This window comes from Mycetomoellerius zeteki, unplaced genomic scaffold (assembly GCF_001594055.1).
Source record: "Mycetomoellerius zeteki isolate Tzet28-1 unplaced genomic scaffold, Tzet1.0 scaffold106, whole genome shotgun sequence".
Taxonomy (NCBI): Eukaryota; Metazoa; Arthropoda; class Insecta; order Hymenoptera; family Formicidae; genus Mycetomoellerius; species Mycetomoellerius zeteki.
The window spans coordinates 4,867,111-4,891,776 of NW_017255975.1; the positions used below are offsets into that span (position 1 = coordinate 4,867,111).

Consider the following 24,666-nt stretch of genomic DNA (forward strand, 5'->3'; position numbering starts at 1 on the left):
ATATATTCCCGCGTGGTTGGATTTAATCCATCGACCACTACTCGGGATTACGGTTAATAATGTAATAAATTTGCAATTCCGTCTGTTTATTATATTATTACGAATAAAATTATGAAGAATTGTATATACGGTAATTTCTACGATGTTATTTCTGTAAATCTCGTAAAATGAAACTTTAGAGAAATGTGTAATTTATTGATGTTTACGAGCAAGAGACACGGTGTAACGCAGTGATCATTTTATTTTTGTTTAACATTGACAAATAACAAGGAATGATTCACTATGTTACACTATGTAACCTGTGCCTCTTGTTAGAAAGCATTCTTTATCTCACGAAAGACATCTCGGTTAGTATAAATATACATATCTAAATTTATATTATTAGAAAAAATATATTTATAATTAGAAAACGCTTCCTTAATTTAATTAACACTGAAAGTATTAAGCCTAAATAAAATGTTGGTTGCAAATTAATACTTGCAATTAATTATATTATATTGTAAAAATCACCACTTAATTTGAAACATTTCTTACTTAATAACCATGTGTACTTTCCTGAAAAAAAAATTACCAAAAGTTAACCAATTCTTCCCACTAATTACTGTACATTAATTATTACGCGATTACTCAACGTTTGTCAGTGTTACCGACAATGCTCGATAATTTCGTTAGTAATTTGTTGACTGTTGCAAAAAAGTTGCCCATGTCAGCGTGTCTGCGCAAGTTTTAAAAAAAAATAGTTGTTATACAAGAGTTTGGAGAACTGAAAACCCGAAAAAGTTAGGAGAATTAGAAACGGAGAAAATTGCAAAAAATTTCTGGAATTTGATACTTCTCTAAATGGAAATAAGATCACGAATTACATAATTAACACGGTTTATAAATGTTCGTGTTTATATAATTATAGAAGATTATTAAATATTGTTTAAAAAGGTAATACATTATAAATTATAAAAGGGATGATGAGAGTCGGTACATGGTATTTATGTTTAATAAAATATATTTGAAATTATATTACTTAATAAAGCGTTCGTACATTTTAACTCGATTTCGAGCCATTTTCAATAAAAGAAAAATATAGGATGAATCATAAGTATGTTTTAAATTTTTGTGGGCGTTTTTTTTGATAAAATGGAAGAAGAAATGTTTCTAATGGACACAAACAGATTTCAAATACTGAATATAATGACTATATTATGGATACGTCGTGCTTAAGCATGTGGAAAATAATGAAGAACATTTTGAGCATGTTTTAAATATAATCTAATCAAAAAACTTACTTAATAGTTTTAAATAAAATCATTATTTGTTTAAATAAAATCATTATTTATATTATACTACTGTATTTACGTCCTTTACTTCGATAACGAATTGTGACATGTTTATACACGGAGAGAATTTTTTCTTAAAATTTACCCTGTAAGTATGACAGTCGTGAACAACATTGTATTTGAAGAATTTGAATGTAAATCTCTCTCATTCATCAATGAAACTACAATAAAGTATAAAATAAGTTTGATCAATTTTAGTGAAGTGCATGGTAAAAATCTTTAAAATATTGTATTGTACCACAACTACCCTATTTTCAGGGTAAATTTTAAAAGAAAATTCTCTCCGTGTAGGATTATTTATTCTTCCTTTTTATCCAAAAATACGCTCATAAAATTTTGAAATATACTTATTACTTACTCTGTCCTACGCTACCAAGAAAACTGAAAAGGAGTCACTTTTAATTTCCAAAATTAAAAGTTGTATTGTTCCATTGTGGTCGGAAAATAAGAAAACCAGAGATAAAGGCATATATAGACATTACCTCTAAATACCGAGACTTAAAAGTAAAAAGTTGTGGTATACAATTATTTATGATAGTAAAGAAAAGAAAAAATGACGCACCCAATCATAACAGGAGCGTGAGATTCGCATAATTAAATAAAAAAGTTTTCAGGTAAAAAAGAAGAATGACAAAATTTGAATGTTCGCAGTTAATTAAGAATATTGTCAATTACATCTAACAATAAGTTGATCAGAAGTCAAAGTTAAAATAAGTGAGAAAAGAACAATTCAAAGTAAAAAAAAGTATAAATAAATAAATAGATAATATAAATAAATAAATAACAGACGTAAATATACAAGAGATGATAAAATATAAAACTCAAATAAATATAAACATATTCCGGTGATTGATGTTTATAAATTGAGATCATATTTTTTCTTCTCTCTTATCATTGCAGCCCTTTCACAATTTTAAATATATTATTTTTCGAGAATTCTATTTACATTTGTTTAAAAAGGATAATAGAAAATGTTTAGTTTTTCCTTCATTTTTCACGTTATTTTTATTTCATTTTACTTTTCTTGAAACATAAATTTTAATTTGCATCATAATCTCAAATATTTACGCTAACGGAAAGTGGAAATGTAATTAAAATAGTACTTCCATATTCCATACAGTTGTAATTTCAATTTAGAAAGGTGGCAGTTTTACTTTGGAAAATACGAGAATTTCTTTCTATCTCCGTCTTCACGGTTGCTCCAGCGAAAAGTAATGCTGGCTTCGAAACATTTCGCAATGCGAACCTGATCTCGGTGAGCATAATAATCGCACTAACCGTGGTAACCGCGTGCGACCAGCGGAAGTGGTTTTGTCGTGTGCAAGATAAAGTGTTATCGATCGTATTACGAGCTCTCGAGCGACGACATCGCAGGAAGAGGAGGACCATACAAGCTTGATATGATGATAATCAGAGCATCGCGTTTTGCCTTTTGCAGGTAACGCTGGAGAACTACTACAGCAATCTGATAGCGCAGCACATCGAGCGGAAGCAGAGGCTGGCGAAGCTCGAGGAGTCCCTCAAGGATGAGGGCCTCTCGGAACAGCAGAAGCAGGAGAAGAGGCAGCAGCATGCTCAGAAGGAGACCGAATTCCTCCGATTGAAGCGGTCCAGGCTTGGCGTCGAGGACTTCGAACCTCTCAAGGTCATCGGCAGGGGAGCATTTGGCGAGGTAAAGAAGCATCGATAACTGATGTATATATATGTAGCGAACGAGTTAGGACAGTTAGGTTGGTCTAATTATGCTAGATTAGCTGTTGGTCTAATTGTGCCAGCTTGATATGAGCTGATTGAATTTTAATAGATAAATTTATATTTGAAAAAAATAAGTAAAATACAATCCGATTTCTACAATGGTAAAAACTCATTATTAAAACTTTCACAAATATACTAGGATTTTTTAAGATTTTTATATAATCCGAAAAAATAAAAAATTTACTCTATTTCTCGACGAGAAACTATTGCTGATGGAAAAGTTAAAATTTATGTGGCTGGCGGAAAGTTAAAAGTGTGATTTTATTGCGATATACAGCTACCTGAAATTCACAAATATAAGTATTTAAAAAGAGTAATAGATATTACTAAACATTCTCATTTTGTTGAGAAATGAAGATTTTAAACGATGTTCTCTAAATGAAACTTTCTATTTGTTTAAATGACATCTTAAATGATATACTCGTCGTATGTGTGTCATGTGTAAATTATTCATTTATGCAGCGACTTTTAACTACATAAAGACAGAGATTAACTTCTGTTCATGATTGTCATAATTACGGTAATAGTGGAAATACGCGAGATTCTCTCAGGCGGTAGTTATTCAGGAGAGAGCGAAATTTTCTCATTACTTCTCAAAAGAAGTAGCGTTTCGCTTCGCTTCGCGGAGCAAGCGACAATGCCTTTCGTAAAATTCAAAATTAGATGGAAAAATGTTTTTAATTCATTCGACGAAAATCTGCTGGTATTTTCATTCCAAACGTACTGTTTTATAAAATGAAAAAAAAATGTACAGGTAAGACTCGTACAGAAGAAAGATACTGGACACGTGTACGCGATGAAGATCCTCCGGAAGGCAGACATGCTCGAGAAGGAGCAAGTTGCGCACGTCAGAGCGGAGAGGGACGTCCTCGTGGAAGCGGACCATCAATGGGTTGTGAAGATGTACTACAGTTTCCAAGATCCTATAAATCTCTATCTAATAATGGAGTTTCTTCCCGGTGGTAAGTCTTTTATCGATCTTTGCGACAAGCTGAAAACGGAAGTGCTATTTCTGGGCATCATGAATAATTCAAGCGAAATGAATTACAGGTGACATGATGACGTTACTCATGAAGAAGGACACGCTTTCCGAGGAGTGCACGCAATTTTATATTTCCGAAACGGCGTTAGCGATCGACTCCATACACAAATTAGGTTTTATTCATAGGTATGTTCATCCCGTCAAAATTCTTGGAAAAATAATTAGATTAAATAAAATTTAGGACTAAATGAAATTTATTTATATTATAAATCACTGATTTTAATCTTTTAAAAATAAAATATTTGAAATTTTCGAGTATCTGTTTTGTGATATATTTTTTAATTAAATTCTTATCCTTCTAGTAGTAATCAAGAGTTTCGAATTTTTTAATTATTTCATTTCATCTATATTTAAATATATAGTTTTTATACACTTTATATGTACAATAAACAATTATTTATATTAATTTTATTTTATTTTGCAGAGACATCAAACCAGACAACCTGTTGCTGGATGCACGGGGCCATATAAAACTTTCTGATTTTGGACTGTGCACGGGTTTGAAGAAATCACATAGGACTGATTTTTACCGAGACCTGAGTCAAGCGAAACCTTCCGATTTCAGTAAGTAAGACGTTTTTCGCAAATGCGTCAAAGAAAAATATTTACGTAATGTCGATTTACAATTTAATTGATGTCTCGCCTGTGTTTCACGCAGTGACATCATGCGGGAGTGGAAGCGGCGGCGCGATGGACAGCAAAAGGAGAGCTGAGAGCTGGAAAAGAAACAGGAGAGCGCTGGCTTACAGCACGGTAGGCACTCCAGACTATATCGCGCCGGAAGTATTTCTGCAAACAGGTTACGGACCGGCTTGCGACTGTTGGTCTCTGGGAGTTATTATGTATGAGATGCTTATAGGTATGATGTGTTGCGTATTTTTCTTTTTATAAAATTCATTTGTAATTAATAAATTATTTAAAAAACAATCTATATAATTGTTAATTTATTTATATTAATTAATTTTTTACTCTACAAAAATACATACTTCTTTATTATATTATACATGTATTACAAATATGAAATAATATACTGTTACAAACATATTAAATAATGATATTATAACGATAACATTGATTGCAAGATAATTATTAGGGCTGAACATATCATAGAATAAAAGTTTTAAAAATTAATCTTGTTAAAATTAACAATAACATAATTATTTTAGGATATCCACCATTCTGCAGTGAAAATCCACAGGAGACGTATAGAAAAGTAATGAACTGGCGAGAAACGTTAGTGTTTCCACCGGAAGTTCCCATTAGTGAAGAGGCTAAAGATACTATTATCAGATTTTGCTGCGAAGCCGATAGAAGATTAGGTAAATTTCTGCATCTTTATCTGGAATTATTAAAATAAAAGAATCTTTCACAATGATTGATCTTTATCGTGATTGTTCTTCATAGGAGCGCAAAGAGGCATCGAGGAGCTCAAATTAGCGCCTTTCTTCCGCGGTGTCGATTGGGAGCACATCAGGGAAAGACCAGCTGCTATACCGGTCGAAGTGCGATCCATCGACGACACGTCGAACTTTGACGAGTTTCCAGACGTGAAATTAGAGATACGTACGTATATATGTTTCCCTTAATATGTAAATGCTCGTGTGGTCAAACTGACTTAGACGCATAAACGAATAAAAATATTACTAAAGAAATATTTTTTAAATATATACTTCTTTTAATTTCTAATGTTTGAAAATTATTATTTTATTGTATGTTTAAAATATGTCTCAAAATTTATAATTATTTATAAATAAAAATTAATTTTATTTACATACGAAACATAGATAAATCAAAGCGTGGATCAAATTGATTCCCATGCGAGCAGTTACGGATTAATTTATTTTTTCCTTATTATTATCCAATTGCTTCAATAATCTGTAACACACACATACACACATTTCATCCTTTCGTTTTGCCTCATTATAGCGTCCGCACCAATGCCACAGGATGGCGAGGTAATATACAAGGACTGGGTATTCATTAATTACACCTTCAAGCGCTTCGAGGGTCTGACACAACGGGGCACACCGACCAAGAAATAGCAACCCCTCACTTCCTGCTCGATCAACAGCGCCGTCGCCAATCAGCAGCCAGCTGACGTAATCGAAATTCCGGCCTTGGTACATCATCCTCATCCGCCGCCGTCGACGGCAATGGTGTCGCGTACGGCGGATGGTTGACCTGTCTCGCTCTTGGGCGCGGTTTAAGTATCGAATCATTCTTATTTGTATATACGTGATGAGCACGGATTGTCATGAATACGTGCAGCGTCGATCACGGACATCGACAGTCGCGAGCGGTGACAAGCTCGATCAGCCAAGCAGACAGGCAGGCAGATATAGAAGAGTATAGCGATAAAAGTGCACAATACACGAATATTGCACGTCTCGACGCGTGCATCGATAATACGCGTTAAGGCGATGCGAACGAAGTCTTTCGTTATGTGACTCACGGTGATTCTCATAAGTTTCTCCGTCGAGAAGCATTATTCTTTACTCTTGTCGTGCCGCGGATGAGGCGTTTTGTGCGAAGCGTAGCATAATAAGCTCTCTGTGGTAATGGTATTAAACGGAAATGATCGGAGAGAGCCTCGGTTCCATAATCCTTATGTACTTCTTATTTATCTATACGACGCGTGTGTCAACGAAATTTTATCATGCGAAATACATTTGTAGAAAGCTCGGTTAAGCTCTCGAATCAAGCTCTCTTTTTCTCTCTGTTCAAACGTTATATTTATAATTAACTCTCTGTGATATATATGAAGTTGTTGAAAATATCTGCTATTCTCGGACCTTTTTGTCTGTTAGCGGATGCTATGCTTTTATTGATGTTGTATATATGTGATTAATCGTATTTCAATATGTCTTGAAAATTTAAAAGTTGTTGTAATGAAATTTTATAATATTATGTATTTTGCGCTACTTTTGAGAGCTTAGATCCGTTCACGAAACTAGAAGAATTACTAATAGAATCAATGACACGCGTGCGAAGCTTTTCATATATGTATAAAAAATCCTACTATATATTTTACACGTTTTATCATTACGTGATTTCACAGCATTATGTAATGGTAAATTTTCGGTACCGGGTCTCTCTCTTTCTCTATCTCTCTTTCTCTTGTAAGGCAATAATAAACATTTAGCCGTGTCTGAATACACGATAAAGGATGCTAGACTTCAAAAGATACCGTAAAAAGGCGTAAGAAGGGAGAAAGAAAGATTACACTTGTAAGATTCAGGGCTCCTTCGTTGCCTTATTAAGGTTCCTAACAGACAGCCCAACAAATCCGTACGTTTAAACGAAAGATATGAGCTAGACATGCCACTTCTTCGATGGAAAACGATAAAAAAATGGCAGTGTGTTGCGACAGTGTATAGAAAATCGTACACACGCCCGTGTATTTTAACACTCGATGGAACCGAATACCTTTTCTTTCGATCGCACTGTAAACAATTTTACGATTTACATTTCGTAGTTTTGCTGACAGCCAGGGCACCTAATAAAATAGCGTAATAACGATAGAGACTAGATAACATTTAAGATAACAAACATACATACACACAGAAGTACCTATACGTTAAACAAAGGATTGCACGCGTACGCGTTCAAAACGTAATTGCGTTTGGATAATATAGTACATGTAGAAAAAAAAATTCTCAACGCTCCTTCCACGTAACGTTCCGGCGTGTCTCCACTTAATAATCACGCAACCACGCTGTACTGTACATTCGACGAAGAGATTAGTTTCGTACGACTACTCCGCCTGCGTATGTATCTTAATACCGTTTACTGAATGAAGTCTCCAGGTAGTTTAAATAAAGCAGAGAGCGCCTAGATTACGGTGTAATCTAGACTACGGTGTACTACCAATTAAGCAAGTAATTTAAACAAAGAGAAAAAAAGAAGAAAATCACCCGCGAATAAAGCTAGTAGAAAAAAAAGAAAAATGAAAACTATTTTCTGCACTATGCTAGGAGTTAAATCGACGAGTGTAACGTAAGCGGGAAAATTAGGGAGCTATGGAATACTTTTAGTCTCTCCTCTTGTCGCCATTGAGTACAGATGCTCTGACGTCCATGCTACTAAGCAAAGAAAAGAAAAAAAACGAAAAAGTGATCACAATTTATTTATTTAAAGAGAAAGTTTAAATAAATGATACAACAATAGCCACGAGATGCCTTCGACGCAGCAAGTTTCGGTGCCCTGGAACATTCACAGTGCATATATATATATATATATAAATATATAAGTATATATGTAAAAAAGTATATACATAGAGATACCTTTTAGCAAAGAGAGAAAGGAAGTGTAATATGCGCTAAATTTAGGTGTTGAATTATAGGTGTGCTCTGAATTCGAAGTCAGGTGGGTGTACATTTTTTCTCTTTTTTTTTCTGAAAGCGAGAGAGGGAACGAACGTATTATGATATAACGAGATGATGACGAAATGTATGTACGCACGTATCGAGCTACTACACATTTGATGTAAAACAATTCTGAGGACATGTGAGAGGGAAATCTCTAAGTAGACTTAACGGTATTGATTGTCGATGTACACAGGAAATACTGACGAGGCAACTAAATATTATTAAGAGCAAGGCAGTTTGAGCTCCGATGTTTAATTGGTTACCGCTGTACTGCCATCCTCGACTTTTTATTATTGTATATCGCGCATGATGAATCGTATTACGGGTGTGTTAAACGTACGGTATATCATTCAATCTCACGTTTTTGCTCGTGTTTACGCTAGTGTTCTTATCATTGTACGAATACTGATTAGTTGTTAATTTTACGGTTAATTTAAATGAAAGAAACCGCGATAGATCTCTCCTAGCTAATTCGTAATAATTAGGTATTAAGTTACTTTTTTCTTCGTCAAGGAGTCTCTTTATTTTTTTTTCTTTTCTCTTGTCGAATAGGAACCGCTTCCGATGACGTTCTCGATAATTACACGTCCGAAGGTTTCGCTTCCTACGCGTCTTCTGTCTCTCTTGTCATAGCTGTCATCTTTTTGATCATGTGATTCTGTTGCGATATGTAAGGTTCTCGGATTATGTAATATTATACATATACGATTAATCACACGCACACGCATGTATATTGATCGCATACAACAATGCGATAATTATTTCTACATGTTCGAATATTAAGAGGAATCGTTTCTTCGCTTGTTTAATCAATATATTTTAAGCTTGGATGAGTAATGTTTCAAAATTACAAATACTGAGATTACCGTTAAAATCTGCACTGTAAAATTATCTGGAAAAACTTTTGCTAAAATGTGTCGAAAGAAAGACGAAAAGTTCTTTCACAACGGTAAATCGTTAACTTTTTCCACTGAAAAATAAATAATTAGAAAAATTAGTAATTAAACAAATGATTGAATGTCAACATGTCTATAAAAATCATGAATAAAATAAAAATGAGAGTCCATTCTCTTAAAGACTAGATGAAGTTGGCTAAAATTAAATTTCTTTTTTTGCACGAAATAAAATTTGATAGCTCTAATCAGGTAAGTGTGAATTTGGAAACAAATCAACATGTAAATCAATATGTAAGTCAATATGTAAATGTTAATGCATATTCCGAATTTATTATATTTTATATATGCAGTTTAAACAAACACACAATAAAAAAACCTACTAATTATCGCTTTATTGAAATTATATCGTGAACGATAGCTCAACTTTTTCGAGTCGAGCGTAAGCGTCTAAAAATTAATGTGGCTGATCTAATAATATAAAAATCACTTCTCAGATGAGTTTTATCATGGAATTTATTGCATCCTGCATATTACTCATTCAGGCTTAAGAGAGAATAATCGTGTTGTGCGCGATGATGATCTTTCGATTGCTCCGTGCGCGAAATAACGATTTGTGTAAAGTGCTCTTGGATAAATATTTCGTTGCACTTATCATTTTACAAGAACTGCGGATTGAGACGTACGAAGCTTAAGAAAAAAATGTTCTTGAAGTATTATAAAGATATAACACAATTATACAAAAGAAAATGTTCAGAAGAAAGCAAAGAAAAAATTCGAAATTCTACGACTTAAATATTTATAATTTGCGCCAAGTTACTCATTATAAATATCAAATATTGAATAACTTTATTTGGATTACAATGACTGTAAATATAGCTAGAAAAAGCATTCGAATCATATCGAATGCTTGTTGTATCCAATATAAAAATTTGACGTCTGAAGAACAAGCGATATTATTGCCAGAATTTTATTTTTTCTTTACACTTCATTCAACTTTGTTATTATGTTTCGTTACGTCTCATCCGTATTCTATACAAACTGTTAGGTCGCGTGTCATTTGAATTATCCTGATGCGCATTGAGGAACCGAAATAATATTATTAGCACATTTTCGCTCGAGGATAACGGAAGCGAGTACGTGTTGCGACAATCGTGTGAATCAAATTTTTTGTTTGGAGGTACAAGTGTTATCTGTCACTGTAACTGCGCAAATGTTCCGTACCAATGCGGCTTAATTCATTTCGTTTTGTACAGTGATTTAGCTGAATTTTGTAGCCGGACTTAGTATAGCTCTATTAGGTAGAAACTCTCCATGATTAACCCTGTTCAAGCATAGTGATAATAAACTATTAGCATGGCCAGTCCTGCGCGTCATAAGTTTACGGTGACTAGATAACACCATCATGATAAAAATTTCAACATACATATAAAAGCGAGCGCATTATTGCAGTCGATTGTACGAGGGCAGATTTCGTCAAATATATTTATACAACACGATGTCCGGCCGTTCCGTTGTACGTGACATTCGTCGTATAAAATTCGCGATTATGTAAAAACAATTACATACAAAACGAGTGCAGTGATTGCTGTAGTGCTTACCTTGAATTCTTAAATGGGCAACTTTACTACGAAAAAGATAAGAAGAGAAATAGTTCCAACTTCTGATAATGTTTTGGTAACTCGTATATATACCTTGGATGCTATTAATATGAACATATTTAATTTATAAATGATTAATTCTTGAAAAAGCGTTTATTTACTCCTCATAAAAAGCACTTAATCATTCAGACTGTTAGATGTTCTTCGATAAAAATGGAAAAATATACGTAAGTTTTTATTAATAGTAATAATAACAATTTATTATTATTAATTATTAATATGTCATTAATTTGTCAATAGTCAATTTATCAATTGTCAAATTAAATATTTAAATTATTGCGCTATAAAGTATTTTCTTAAATTATAAAAAATATTGTCTACTATTTTCTCTTTAAAAAGTTTCAGGAGCCTATTTCTCAGTTTCAACATACATATATAAAGGCGAACGCATTATTGCAATCAATTGTACGAAAATAGATTTCGTCAAACAAATTTATACAACACGATGTCCGGCTGTTCCGTTGTATGTAACATTTGTCGTATAAGATTCGCGATTATGTAAAAACAATTGCATACAAATCGTCAGCTAATTCGTTTTAGAGACAGAGAGGGAAGACAAGAACGCGAACCACACACGCGGACGCACGACGAACGAGGTATATCAAGTGCGAATATTTTATAGTAGGCTTGTGATTAAATCGAGGAATTATTGTCGAACGGTCCGAGATAAAATAAAAAACGATGTATAAAAAAAGAGATATTGCTTTCCACACGCAGAATATACTATTGTAATTATGTCGTTAATAAATTGTTTTTTATTTTAACTCTCTAGCAAACGGTTCGTACGTGTTCCCTGCATAGCATTCTATTGCTTACGATTTTTAGCATGAAGTTCCATTGGCAGAGATGCAACCTGGAGGCTATTTGCGAAGTACGGTAATTTGTTTCGGTAATAGCGTAATAGATAACTGTAAAATTATTGCAAGTTAGAGGAATATTTTATAATGGGTGACGACATGTATCATCTGATTCTAAGACAAAATTGGGTCAATAATTATTATTTTATATACTGCATGGTTTAATTAAATTACAACTGCAACATTAAACGATAAAATTAAAATACATTTTGATGCATTAATTAAATTATACTTTATATATTTTTTTGTTTGTAACATGTTATAAATCAAAATTTTTTATTTTTAAAGATTTCATAAAATTTTAAAAAGATTTTTATATTTCTACTAAAATGACAAATGCATCTAAACATGCTTTTATATTAATATCTCTATATAACTAATTACTCCGAAAAGATAAAGAGGAAATAAATGCTTATTTGAAAATTGAAATGTAGGAAATGCAATAATTTTCAGTTGCATATTTTTGATTCAAATGACTTATTATCACGTTACAGTACTTGTAAAATATCTTTTGAAATTTTGCTTTATTACATACGAAGAAAATATTTTCAAATATATTTACCTCTTTTCGAAATGATCAATTTAATTATAATATATTAATTGTACTTGACAGATAAAATTTAACAAATATATTATAAGCAGCAGTTTATACTACAAAAAATTAATAATTTTTTTATCAAATTAATTTGCTTTAAAGCGTCAAAATCGTATCCCAATTAAAAGTTGTTCTTTTGATATTGTTATTTCTAGCGAAAGTATATGTGCAGCAGGCAACCGCTTTTACAGCGATGGTAATTTTACCTCTGTTCGCTACTGACATCTTTAATCCAGTTCTGGCCTCCAATTCACCGCATTTCACCGATATGATGGCGTTAGTAGCTCGGATTTGAATCGCACAAAAACAATTGTTTATTAATTATTAGTTTTTTGTATGAACTTTTTCAGCGATAAATCAGTCGAGCTTAGTTATTATCATAAGTTTCAATTTCTAATTGACCTTACTATATAATAATTTTTCATTTTAGTTTTTAATAATATAATTTATAATAGTATTCATTACTACATTATACTTGAATTTTTAGTGCAAGTTAAACAAATTTTTATTATAATTATATTTTTATACATTTTACAGAAAAATGTATAAGAAGGAAATCGAAGCTATATATATACCAAGATGACATCTTACTATATCTATCGTTTCTTTGAAGAAATCATGTTATACGAAATGATTGAAGTTGAAATTATTAGCTAGGCCAATTATTAAGAACTATATAAAAATAATATAAAAATATACACAAACGCGACATTTGCCGCTTTATTTACGCACAATCTTAGAGAAATATTATTCGTTCTCCTCAATGAGAAAATTAATTCTAAATTAAGCGAGTTTTGAATCAGAGGACATCTTTAGAAACTCTTTCATATAAAGTAGTGCGACCGCGTAATATCTTCTACTTGCATTTAGAATCGCAAACGACGAACTGCAAATTTCATGTTCGAGGCAACAAGAGAGGTGTTGCCTCGAAGAGAAATCCTATGTCTCGGGCGGCACAGCGACACGTACAAATCGTACGATTATGCGAGTCGTGACACGGCGCGCGCCGGCGGTTGACTCCTGAGAAAATGCGATTGGATTGATCCCGGTGATGTATCACCGACCATTTCCGCATACGTTCTCTTCCCTCGCTAACCACGAGCGAGCCAGGAGCGAATTCTCTGTGACTGCGGAAAATTTGCATGTATTGGGTCCATGATTACACACACATACACGTATCTATCTTTCTCTGATAGACCAATGTGCTTACAAATTACATTTGACAAATGCAACACGTGGACTTCTTGATTCAATCTCCTACGAAATATTTCTAGAAAAATTACGATATGTCAAAAATTAAAAAGAATTAATATTTGGACGAGAGAATCAACTTTTTTTAAATATAAAAATATTTTTGTATAATAATATTTTTTTAATAAAAGGGAGATGCTTGTTAGATAAAAATCTTAAACTTTTTTATTTAATTCAAACGATTTATTGATTTTTGTAACGTCTACTTTTATGTTTGAAACATTTAAATTATATTTATGTAGATTTATATAGAATGCAGATCCCTCGAAAGATCCATAATGCAATTACAACTACATTAATAATTTATCTAACGCGAAGAGCGCATTCCCATATATCATCGTGAGCCGAGACTCATGTAGCCGCATCCAGAGCTTAAATGCGATTGTATAATTATCGGTTTCTCGCGCAGCAACGAAGAAAGTCTTCATACCGAGCAGATAAAATTGTTAATCCGACAGGATGCATTTAGCGCCAGATGCGGCGCTATAAGCTATTAGATAGCGAGAGGACGAGCGGAGCTCTTATCGGACAGCTACAATCGGTGGCGAATGAACGTGACAGTTCCGGAACGGAGCTGCGTCAATAATCTGAATAATCAGTCAAATCCGCGATTCAAGCGGTGGAAACTTTGAACTTCCTGGAAGAGCGCCCGGAATGAGTCTTCGCGTTCTCGTTTCCTTCGCAAAGAATCCGATATCTTCGGCAAATCGTATGCAAACTCGATTACGTCGATCTCCCTCTCCTTTGAAAATCGCGAGGTTCAACGGGATACGCCCGACGGCACCGAGAGCGCCGCGAGAAATAATTAGTTTTGCAACTATGACGCACGCTCGCGCTCGTATATGCGAGGACGCACGCACGCATGCACGCACTCATGCACGCATCCGCGGGACGCATGGCAGGGAGAGTGGTTATCACGGGGCTGTGATTGGTATTGCCCTATGACCTCCGTCGAGGCACGGCTCCGCCTCTCACTTACGCACCGACACGCACGCATTAAAAGCAGGCCTCCTTTGCGTACGTAAGCGAGCGAACGAGCCGCTCGCATTGCTCACTTCGTTCCGGCATCATGATGGCGTCCGAGCTTTCCGAGCAAAGATACTAATTGAGAATCCGGAGGGGGAGAGAACGAATCGACTTTTTCGCCACTTTGTAGCATCATGCTACATGTTGCGGTCGCGTCCGAAGTGTTATAAAGAAACTCTTGTCTCTAACACCAAAAAGAAATTAATCTGCTATTTATCTTAAGATAACCGGAGAACCAATTTTTCGAAGCTGCACAAGATACATAAACAATAGCCGTTAATTAAAGTTTTCAAATAATTATAAATGTTTGTTGATCCTGTATCTTATTCTTTTTAACTGAAACATAAATGAACTTACAGCGATTCGCTATTATCGTTATTATTAATGACATTCTTGGATAATTGAAGACAGTCGACATGTTTCATAATGCAGCTGTCGTGGTGGGAATTATTAGAACGGGAATTATTAGCGTTTCAGCACTTATTGGTGTTGGTTCTCTTCCATCGACCTCGTTAATTAAGCTCAGGCTAAAAGTCTCGGTGGACTCTAAACGAGCTATGACAATCGACGATTTGGCATTCCGATTCTCCCATGATTCACCGTACGCTTATAGCCACCGTGGGCTTAATTGAGAGCTCGGCAGATGAAAATTATGCTCTTTGTGTATTAGTTCGTTACTCGGATCCTGGCCTATATGCGTCTAGTAATTCTTACATTGAATGATATCTAAAAGCTCCAGCAAATGTATCATCGGATATTTAGATTCCAAAGTGCCATTTAAACACTCGGAGTTATATAAAGATTGAAGAATCCACAAATTAGAAATTGAAAATTTCAATAAGAATATGAGAATATAAATTTTTAATAATATAATGTTTATATTATTAATATAATATTAATAATATAATTTTAATAATATAATAATAATTCTAGCAGTATAAAAATGCTCTAAAAAATTAAAATATTTCAAAATTCTAAAGGAAATATGTAGAAATTTAACAATTTAGAAATTGCAAATATATCAGAGAATTTGAAAATTTGAAATTTTTAAGCAAAAATCTACATACAGAAAAATATCATTCTATGCTAAGAAAAGTGAATACTCAATTTACTTTCTTTCTTTTAAATAACATTTATCTGTAACAAAAAATATTTTCTTGATAATAATTTTCTTAATAATAATAATAATCTTAAAATATATTTATTACAAATTTTAGAAAAACTCACTACGTATTCAGAACAAGTATTTCTTTTTTAAGAATATTCTAAAATTGATCGAAGGAGCGACTTTATATAATAAGCAAATTAAATTTGCTTTAATTTAATAATTTTAATTGAAGTATTATTGAAATTTAGAATGTTTTTCTAATAAATTCGGTCTTTTCATCTTACTATCTATTATATATTATCTATTGTAAATTTGATCAATTTATAATAGATTAGCTGATAAACATAAACTTTTGAAATACAAGTTAAAATAAGTAATTATTATTTACGTACAGTACGTATTTTTCTATGTGTACAGATACATAATACAGATTCTAAACGCATGCCAGCATCAATATATCTACAAAAATGTGTAATAATGTTGAAATTTTAATTCTGGCAAAATTCTCATCACTTTAAGATACATAATAATACTTATTATTACATTAATGTGAAAAAATGATTTGCAGGAAGTCCGTGCAGAGTTTTGTGAAAAATGATTTTGGCGGACGCGCAGAAATTTGGATACAACTCATTCGTAGTTAAAGGGTTAATCGAGGTCAGCGCGATCGATTCCTACTCATGTAATTTATTTCTCAGGAGTTACGCAACGGCATCCTCCGGCATCTTTGCCGCCGATGCTTTTCGCTCGATCGATGAACGATCGATGGAGAATCGAAAACACATGCTACGCCCTCCATCATACGTCCTTAGAGGAAATTATCGTTCCTCTGTGCAACATTGCGGATATTAACTTATCGCATCGGCTATAATTTGCGATCGTTCCGTTACCGTGATGATTATTTCACGATCTCCTGCGAGAAGCTCTAAATTTGCGTTGTTAGTTTGTTACGATCTCTCGCGGCAGTGCGATCGTTTGATTGCTATTTTAAATTCTATCGCTATTTCCGTTGCTGCCTGCGATTTTCATTTAATCAGATTACGAAATCAGTCATGATAAATTCTATCTAGGGCAATAACATCCGGCTTTTGAATAGGTCTAGATTGAATGGACATTGAATCGAACAGTAAATATCTATATTTGCGAATTAATTTGAGATACGTTTAACATTTAAAAACCGAATAAAATTTATATAAATGCAAAATATATTTAAAATGTATATACAAAAGGTATATAAACTCAACATTGAAAAAATGTACTAATTTTAATAAATTTGTATTTAATATAATAAATATTTTAAAAACTAATAAAAGAACTATTAATTTGATTCAAATATTTTTTTTTTATTAAGTAAATATTTATTTACTGTAAGTAAATGTTTAGTTAGTATTGAAAAAAATATGGTGAAGATTTAACACATGTTTTTGTGTAATTTTTTGTCTCAATTCTTTTATATTATGATTAAAATTAAAATAATGTAAAATTCTAAGTAAATTTTTTATATATAATAATTAAAATTAAAAATTGTATATAGATAAAAAATCCTTATCGCTAATATAATATGCAAGGGCTTTGAGAATCGAGAATTGATTAATATTTTATATTACAATAAATTTTATAAAATTTTAAATTTTAAATAACATTTATTGTAATTATAAAATAATTTATTGCGCACAAAATAATATAAAGAAATAGCGGTATGATTTCAGTGATTTTATTTTTTATGCTATTGTTACGGAAACATGCGACCTATAATTTCATTAAAATTAATACCTGTTTGGTATCAAAATGATCAAAGACCAGATGTGTTTTTTAAACATGTGATTTTAAATAAATCAATGAATGATCGAATAAAGGACAGTTCGATGAACATGGGTAAGCTCGAGGAGAACCGGCGCGTGGGTGGTAAAACGGCAATTGAAACATAACAAACGCACATTACTCCATCAAGAAACGGAAGGCAGCGGTCGCGGTTCCCCAGTAGACTTCCTCTTGAATTCTTTGATCCCTATGCGCGAATGCGTACCGCCGTCGGATATCGTCATTAAGCCTTTACCATAACATCAATCGCAAACAGGATTAATTCTTATTGCAATACGAGTATTTTTTAACAGAAATTTTTTCGATGTATTTCTTATGCATATTAACTAAATTTATTGTAAAATGTATAAATAATTCCTAATTTACATATTTTTATACAATAAATTAAAAAATGCCATAAATTGTTAGGACTATAGAAATTATTGCTACAGATAAATACACGATTGCTATTCTAGCTTAATTTGCGGACAAACATCTGTTTCACACTTAAAATAAATATGGTGAAATTGAATTCGTGTTTTTTTTTAAATCTTTAATATACAAATATCCTTTTTAATTTATTTTCTGTTTTATAAGTATATATGCTAGTATATATAAATAGTAAAATATTACATATAAAAAGGAAGATTAAAAATTTTTTTATTATATATACTTTAGATTTCTTTTACATTTTTTATTATACAATAATTTTAAGTTTGTTTTCTTATAGTTTTATCAAACTTAGATCGTTAAATGGGACTCTTCCCCACTTTTTTAAATATCGCGACGTCAACGGATTTTCCTACCGCGACAGTATGCCCAATTAAAAAAGATGCATTGCTGTTTTCAGTATTTGTTATCTCAAAGCGATTAGACGAGATACGTAAAAACGGCTGTTTACTTCGCATTACCAGTGATGCAATATTGGGTCACGCTATGCCACACCAACAATACTCCGTTACAGTGACGAGCGTATCACACTTTACAGCCGCGTATCTTAATACGTAAATTCGTAGAATCGATTTAGATCCATAGATCTTCGTTTTCGCAATACGCGGAAACCATACATCGTTAGATCGATAAAGTCGCAGATTGCCGCTGAGAGATATATATAAATTCATTAATTTATATGTGTTCGTAGAGTCGTGTTCTCATTACTTGGCAGTATTTTAGATGTGAAATTAGATCAACTTCTTTTTTCTCTTTTTTAAATACAGTAGAATCTGTCTCTCTTTTTTTATTCAAATTAAGACGTAAACAATCAAACCAGTGAAGACTATCGCTTTTTTAACATTGAGCTACTTATACCAGTTTCAGCAAGATTTACTAGAAACCTATATCTCTCTTGTAAGTTATTTGTAAAAAAATTTATGGATGTTTATTAAATCAAACAAGTTTTTCTACGCATTTAATTGTGCAATGTTATATTCTAAGCTATCTAAACTTTTTATCAAATGCCATTGGCATTTCAAAATAAAAGAATATATCCTTATTTTTAGGAAGCAAACATTATGTAACACTCTGCTTTTTTTAATAAAAGAAGTTTTATTGTTTAAATATAATAGAATCTTTGAATAAAGCATTAAGATGTCTGAGTGATAGAACGGTCTAATATAGATAATATCTCTCTCCACTATATTTACTTTAATTTTTCTACCATATCTGTTTCTTTGTAATTATATCTTCCTATATTATATCTGACAAAATTTTTTTTCCTACGGCCTAACACAAAGTTTTGTGTATGTGTGTTTGTCTGTCACGATTATTATGTTATAATAGTATTCGCTTCTTATTTATAAAATTTATATAAATTTATTGATCGAAAAAAATCTTTACATTCCATTTGAATTTTAGTTGAATAGCACACGCATTCTATATAATCCTTATAAAGTGTTCGTGTTGCAACAACACATCGAAACTTATCGCGCATTCCGCAATCCCAGTTCGGCTCCAATTCTGAATCTCTCGTTGGCAAGTGAGTACCGAGGTCGCAGAAAAATCATACGAGAAGAACGCGAGGAAAGCGCGATTTCGTCGTGTGAGAGTTTTCGCTTCATCGCGAGAGATGTGTGATAGGGTGCAGCGGCAGGCGCGGTTTCATTCATGGGGAAAATTCATTGACTCGCGGCCTCGATTGTCCCGTCGGATGCACCGGCCGGCGGGTGCTACCACGACTTCCAGGAAATCCATTATCTCTCGGGCAAGAGAGTCTCCGCTCTCTTGCTCTTTCGGTGGCACGGCGAGAGAAATGAGTGAGCGAGGCGTGCACCGGGGGCGCCGCCGTTAAAATTATATCGTCGAGGAGGAGCTCTCCGCTGCGCCGCGGAGATATAATAAGGTCAGACGCCGGGGTTATCGCCAGGGTTGACCGTATCTCTCTTTCTCTTTCTCCCTCTTCTGCTCTCCTCGCGAGGGAAACGATAAAACTGAATATATAGCGAATGCGGCCGTTGCTGGATCCGCTGGAACCGTACCAAATCTCCGCAGCATCCTCTTGCGCGCGCCTCTTCCTTCCACCCTTTCAGAGTTTTCGCCGTCCCCGAACGTTAAATGACGCCCATCTTGGGTTAGCTTTCTGTTTTTTAAACGTTTAATTCCCATAAGTGGGAATTAAACTCTTTTTCTGAGTAGACTTAATTTTAATCTTTTATCACCGTATCTCTTCAGAATCTTGATATACTCGGTCTTTATACTGAGAAAAAAAATTGTTCATTTGACTAAATTAATTTAGTCAAATGTTCGTCTTTATTTCTTTTGGATATGTTATACATTTTAATTATATTAATCGGGCCTTAAATACATACATTCTCCAAAAGGAATAATGACAATTAAATTAATTTAGTCAAATAAACAATTAATTTAGTCATATGAACAATTTTTTTCTCAGCGTAGTTTTATAATTTTCTGTTTTTTTAAATAATAAATTTTAAAACAAAGAAAATTTTTGATAATCGTTATTAATTATTCACATCGAACATAAATGTACTGTTACAATTAGCAGTGTTATAATTAAATTTCGTTTTTCTGTATTGTGTAACATCTTCCTAAGCTTTTATGTCCTTTAATTTATTAGAACACATTAAAAAAATTAATAAATTTTCATTGAAAGCTTTTAATTATAATATGTAATAATAGTAAATTAAATTTTTTAGCTAAAATACATATAAAAAAATCCGAAAGAGAATCAAAAAGATTTATTACTTAAACATTTTCAAACTATAGATATCGCTCGATTCTTTTACTTGAGATGTAAGTTTTTTCTAATACGATAATAATATTTGTTATTTCGAAAGTGATCATTCATGGAAAGCGGATCATTTCACAACAGTACACGCATATCCAGTAGGACATATTTTTTCCTCGATTGAAGATAAAGAACATTATTTCGAAGTTAACTGCGCGCAGGGCGGGACATTATCTCGTTGCGTTTACGCTTTGATAACGAGTGATGGGAGCGGATTCTGAATGAAGCGTTCTGTTCGACGTGGCACACAAATCATCGGCTATGAGAGTAGCGGATATTAAAAACCTCGCGTGTGCGTAATCAGAGTGAATTCTCCGCATTTCCGCGATCAGTCGCCGTTTCTTTTAACCGTACGATTAACGTGATCAGGGCCACGCAATGTTTTCTTGTTTAAGGGGTCATCCCAGTTTGCAGCGTAAAAAAAAGATGTGTGTGATTTTTGGGAATTTTTTTCTCAAAAACTACAAAAGCTTTTAACATAGATTTTTTATGGTGCTTTTTTTTAATCTTTAAACTTAAAAAAAATTTTTTTATAATAAAAAATACATTTTTTAACCGTCTTGTTTGTAATCAAAGTGGATGCCTCCAAAAGTAGATAGCTCGTTGGCATAGTAAATATCTCCATTTTGGAATATTTGAAACAAAAAATTCAAAAAAATTCTTAAATTGTTAATCAATGGCTATAGTCGAAACTAGAAAAAATTAATTTCATCAAAAAATAACAAAATGGCAGCCATTTGAAAAAAAAGAGTGAAAAAATAGATTTTTGTCAATCGTTTATGTCTTATAAAATTCGAACAAATTAATATTTTGACTTAATTTTAGTTCAGGACATAATTACAGATATGTAAAATAAGCTGTTAAAATCTCAGAGCGATCGGATGAATAGTTTTCGAGAAATCTCCTACGCCGCATTGAAAAAAATCATTTTGAGAAAAACGCGTTTAAAGTTTGTAGTAAATACAAATTATAAGCAAACTTTATTTACTTTTAATGCGCTAAGTACATAAATATTTTGAGTTTGTTCATGTAATTTTGGGATTATATTTTCAATAGTATATACTTTCAAAAAATGCAATAAAAAAGACCGATTTTTTGAAGTTGACAAACTGAAATGACCCCTTAATAAAGCAAAAGAAGACTTATCTAAAACACTTATCTTTTAAGACGTTATTATCAAGATAGCAGAGAAATATTTTGTGCTTATTTATTATCGATAACATAAATTGCAGTATATTAGTGTAATAAAAGAGAAAATAACATGAAATATAATAATCTTTTTATTATAACATAATTTATTTTCGTCAACTGTCAGCAACCAAAGATTTTAATATTAAAAATTATAATTATAACACGAATGTTTTGATACAAAGACAAAAATATATTGGAAAAGTATATTACTAATAATACTGCAATATAAACTCAGCATTTTTATATTGTATATAAAGAAAAGGATTTTTCGAATCTGCGTTGCACCGTATACAGAATTTATTTAGTGCACGATTATATATATATATTTTTAGAAAGCTCTTATCGTTTTTTCTTATAAATATATGAAGTATATTCTGTTCTTTCTTATAATTGTAAACTTTATTGTCGCAAATGCGACAATTTTATCGTTAAGAATTAAATCCAATACGCGTGTCTCCGACATATCATCAGTAATAATTTGATGGTTTCTTCAGAAATTCCGCACAGAAAGAACGCGTGTGTCGCGCAATAATTCACTCGCAAACGTCGTGACGTCATTGATACGTGCATCTAGAGAGCGGAACGATTAATTTCGATCCAAGATACTCTCTGCATGGAAAGTACCACGTGTCTGTCAAGAGCGCTTTGTTTACGGGTCCGAGAGAAGCGTGGCTTTTGGATATGCGCCAGCAATGCGTTCTCAAAAGTCCGCTCTTATCGCTCTTTTTTAGCTTCTTTTATACTTTTAACTTCGGGAGCAGGGACATAATGAATACTGATTATTCAGAAATAAATACATTATTTGGACAGTATTTACAAAAGCGATAGTTATTGTACATTTAGGAACATTAGTGTATGTACAAAACTAAATTAATCAGTTCTTTTACTGGCGATTGACAAATTTGTCTTAATTATTTCATAAAAATTGAATGATATAACAATTAAATAAAAGTAATTTACATTAATTATTATGACAAATATTATCACATGTCTCGGTGATCGAACGAACTGGTGATCGCTCGCACAGAATATAGGAGACTCGAGTTTAAATCCTGATTGAAGAAATATTTTCCGAAATAAAATTATTTACAGATTTTAAAACACCTATTAGTATCAGATTATTAATATCTTTCTAAGATGCCCAACATCAATATTATTAATTGTTTGTCAATTTAATTTGTGATATTACTATTTTGTTAGCTTTCAAGACTAAAAATTAAATTCTGCGTGCAATTTGCAGGATTGGATATAAAATTCACATCAAATTATTTAAGCATTAAACTTAAAGATCCAGCTTGACTATTTACGGTTTTCATTTCTTATAGTTGCATATTCGCATTACGGGGGTCTTAAAAAATACTTTATTTAATATTCTCAATAATTTATGCCTTATTAATTATTTCTATCTTTCTATTAATCGTTCTTATCTTTAGTTTGATATTTTACGAGATAAGATAATTTTTTGACATAAAAAAGTCTACATTAATTTCTTTCAAATAAAAAAATAAAACTCTGGGTCTTACTTTACATGTTTATTATAGGAAACGTCATCATTTTCAACAAGCTTTCCTGATTACGTCTGATCTTGTCCGCTTCCAGTCACCTAGATTTATCGAATTCTAAGCATATAGCATGACACATCGCAAGATTACCGGTGCTCCTTTTTAAGACCAAGTCAAATCACCGTTTTTACCTTTCCGTGCATGTGCTCGGACGAGAGCCCGAACTGTCTCTGTTCCGTGATTTATCTTGGATTTATACGCTTGCGTAGATTATGGAGAGGCCTTTCCACGTGGATACAACGTTTTAGAATCGACGAGATTGTTCACGGTAGCTTGATCTGCCTTGATTTGTCGACGATCCTCAATGCGCGTGAACGTTGTAAATATGCAATGTAGTACTTGGAGTCGTTCGTTATCCGTCCCCACGTGTCACGAATGTAAAAACGACACGTTTCCCTGTCGGCAATTTCTAATTGCAATACTTCTAAACTGTCATCTGATGATTTATTTTTGGAAATGGAAATCTAGATGCTAATATTAAATATTTTATATATTAATTTAATACTATTGTTAAATATTATATTCTATTTATATCTATTATTGCATAAAAATTTTTACTAAAGCATTCTTCTGCATTTCGAAAATTTCATAGTTTGCGGCCATATTTCGTTTAATACTAAGTGCAATTTATCTTATTTGTCTTATAAATATTCTGTACAAAGTTACTCTTGATCGAAAATTTCACGGTGAAATGTAGATTCTACCATGCACTTCGCTGCCATGCTGTGAACGTTCGAAAAGTCATGTGAGAATTCAATCCCGAAATAGGAACCGTTCTTGTCCGCTTTCATCGGCGTCTATCACGCGAGGGCGAGAGTTCCGCGAGCGGAAAAAGAAACCTTGCTGTGCGGCTCAGATACGCCCTCGGCTTCTTTTTCGAATACCTCGCGGTATGCCATCCTCTCATTCCCTTGCCTCGTTCATTCCTGAAAGAGGAACGCGCGCAAGCTACATACATTGACGCACTCACCCGGAATGCATTC

The 24,666-nt window shown here is 32.8% G+C and overlaps 1 protein-coding gene across 6 annotated transcripts in view; it reads left to right on the plus strand.

The window, feature by feature from the left end:
- The window catches only part of trc (Serine/threonine-protein kinase tricornered), a 157,705-nt gene extending 149,472 nt beyond the window's left edge, over positions 1–8,233 (plus strand). For all 6 annotated transcript variants that reach the window (XM_018450413.1, XM_018450380.1, XM_018450391.1 and 3 more), the window contains 8 exons: positions 2,770–3,003; positions 3,841–4,048; positions 4,137–4,254; positions 4,553–4,692; positions 4,787–4,987; positions 5,295–5,447; positions 5,533–5,691; positions 6,055–8,233. In XM_018450413.1, coding sequence (XP_018305915.1) covers positions 2,770–3,003; positions 3,841–4,048; positions 4,137–4,254; positions 4,553–4,692; positions 4,787–4,987; positions 5,295–5,447; positions 5,533–5,691; positions 6,055–6,170 — 1,329 coding nt within the window. In that variant the 3' untranslated portion in view covers positions 6,171–8,233. The remainder of the gene's footprint in view (positions 1–2,769; positions 3,004–3,840; positions 4,049–4,136; positions 4,255–4,552; positions 4,693–4,786; positions 4,988–5,294; positions 5,448–5,532; positions 5,692–6,054) is intronic.
- The last annotated feature ends 16,433 nt before the right edge of the window (positions 8,234–24,666 follow it).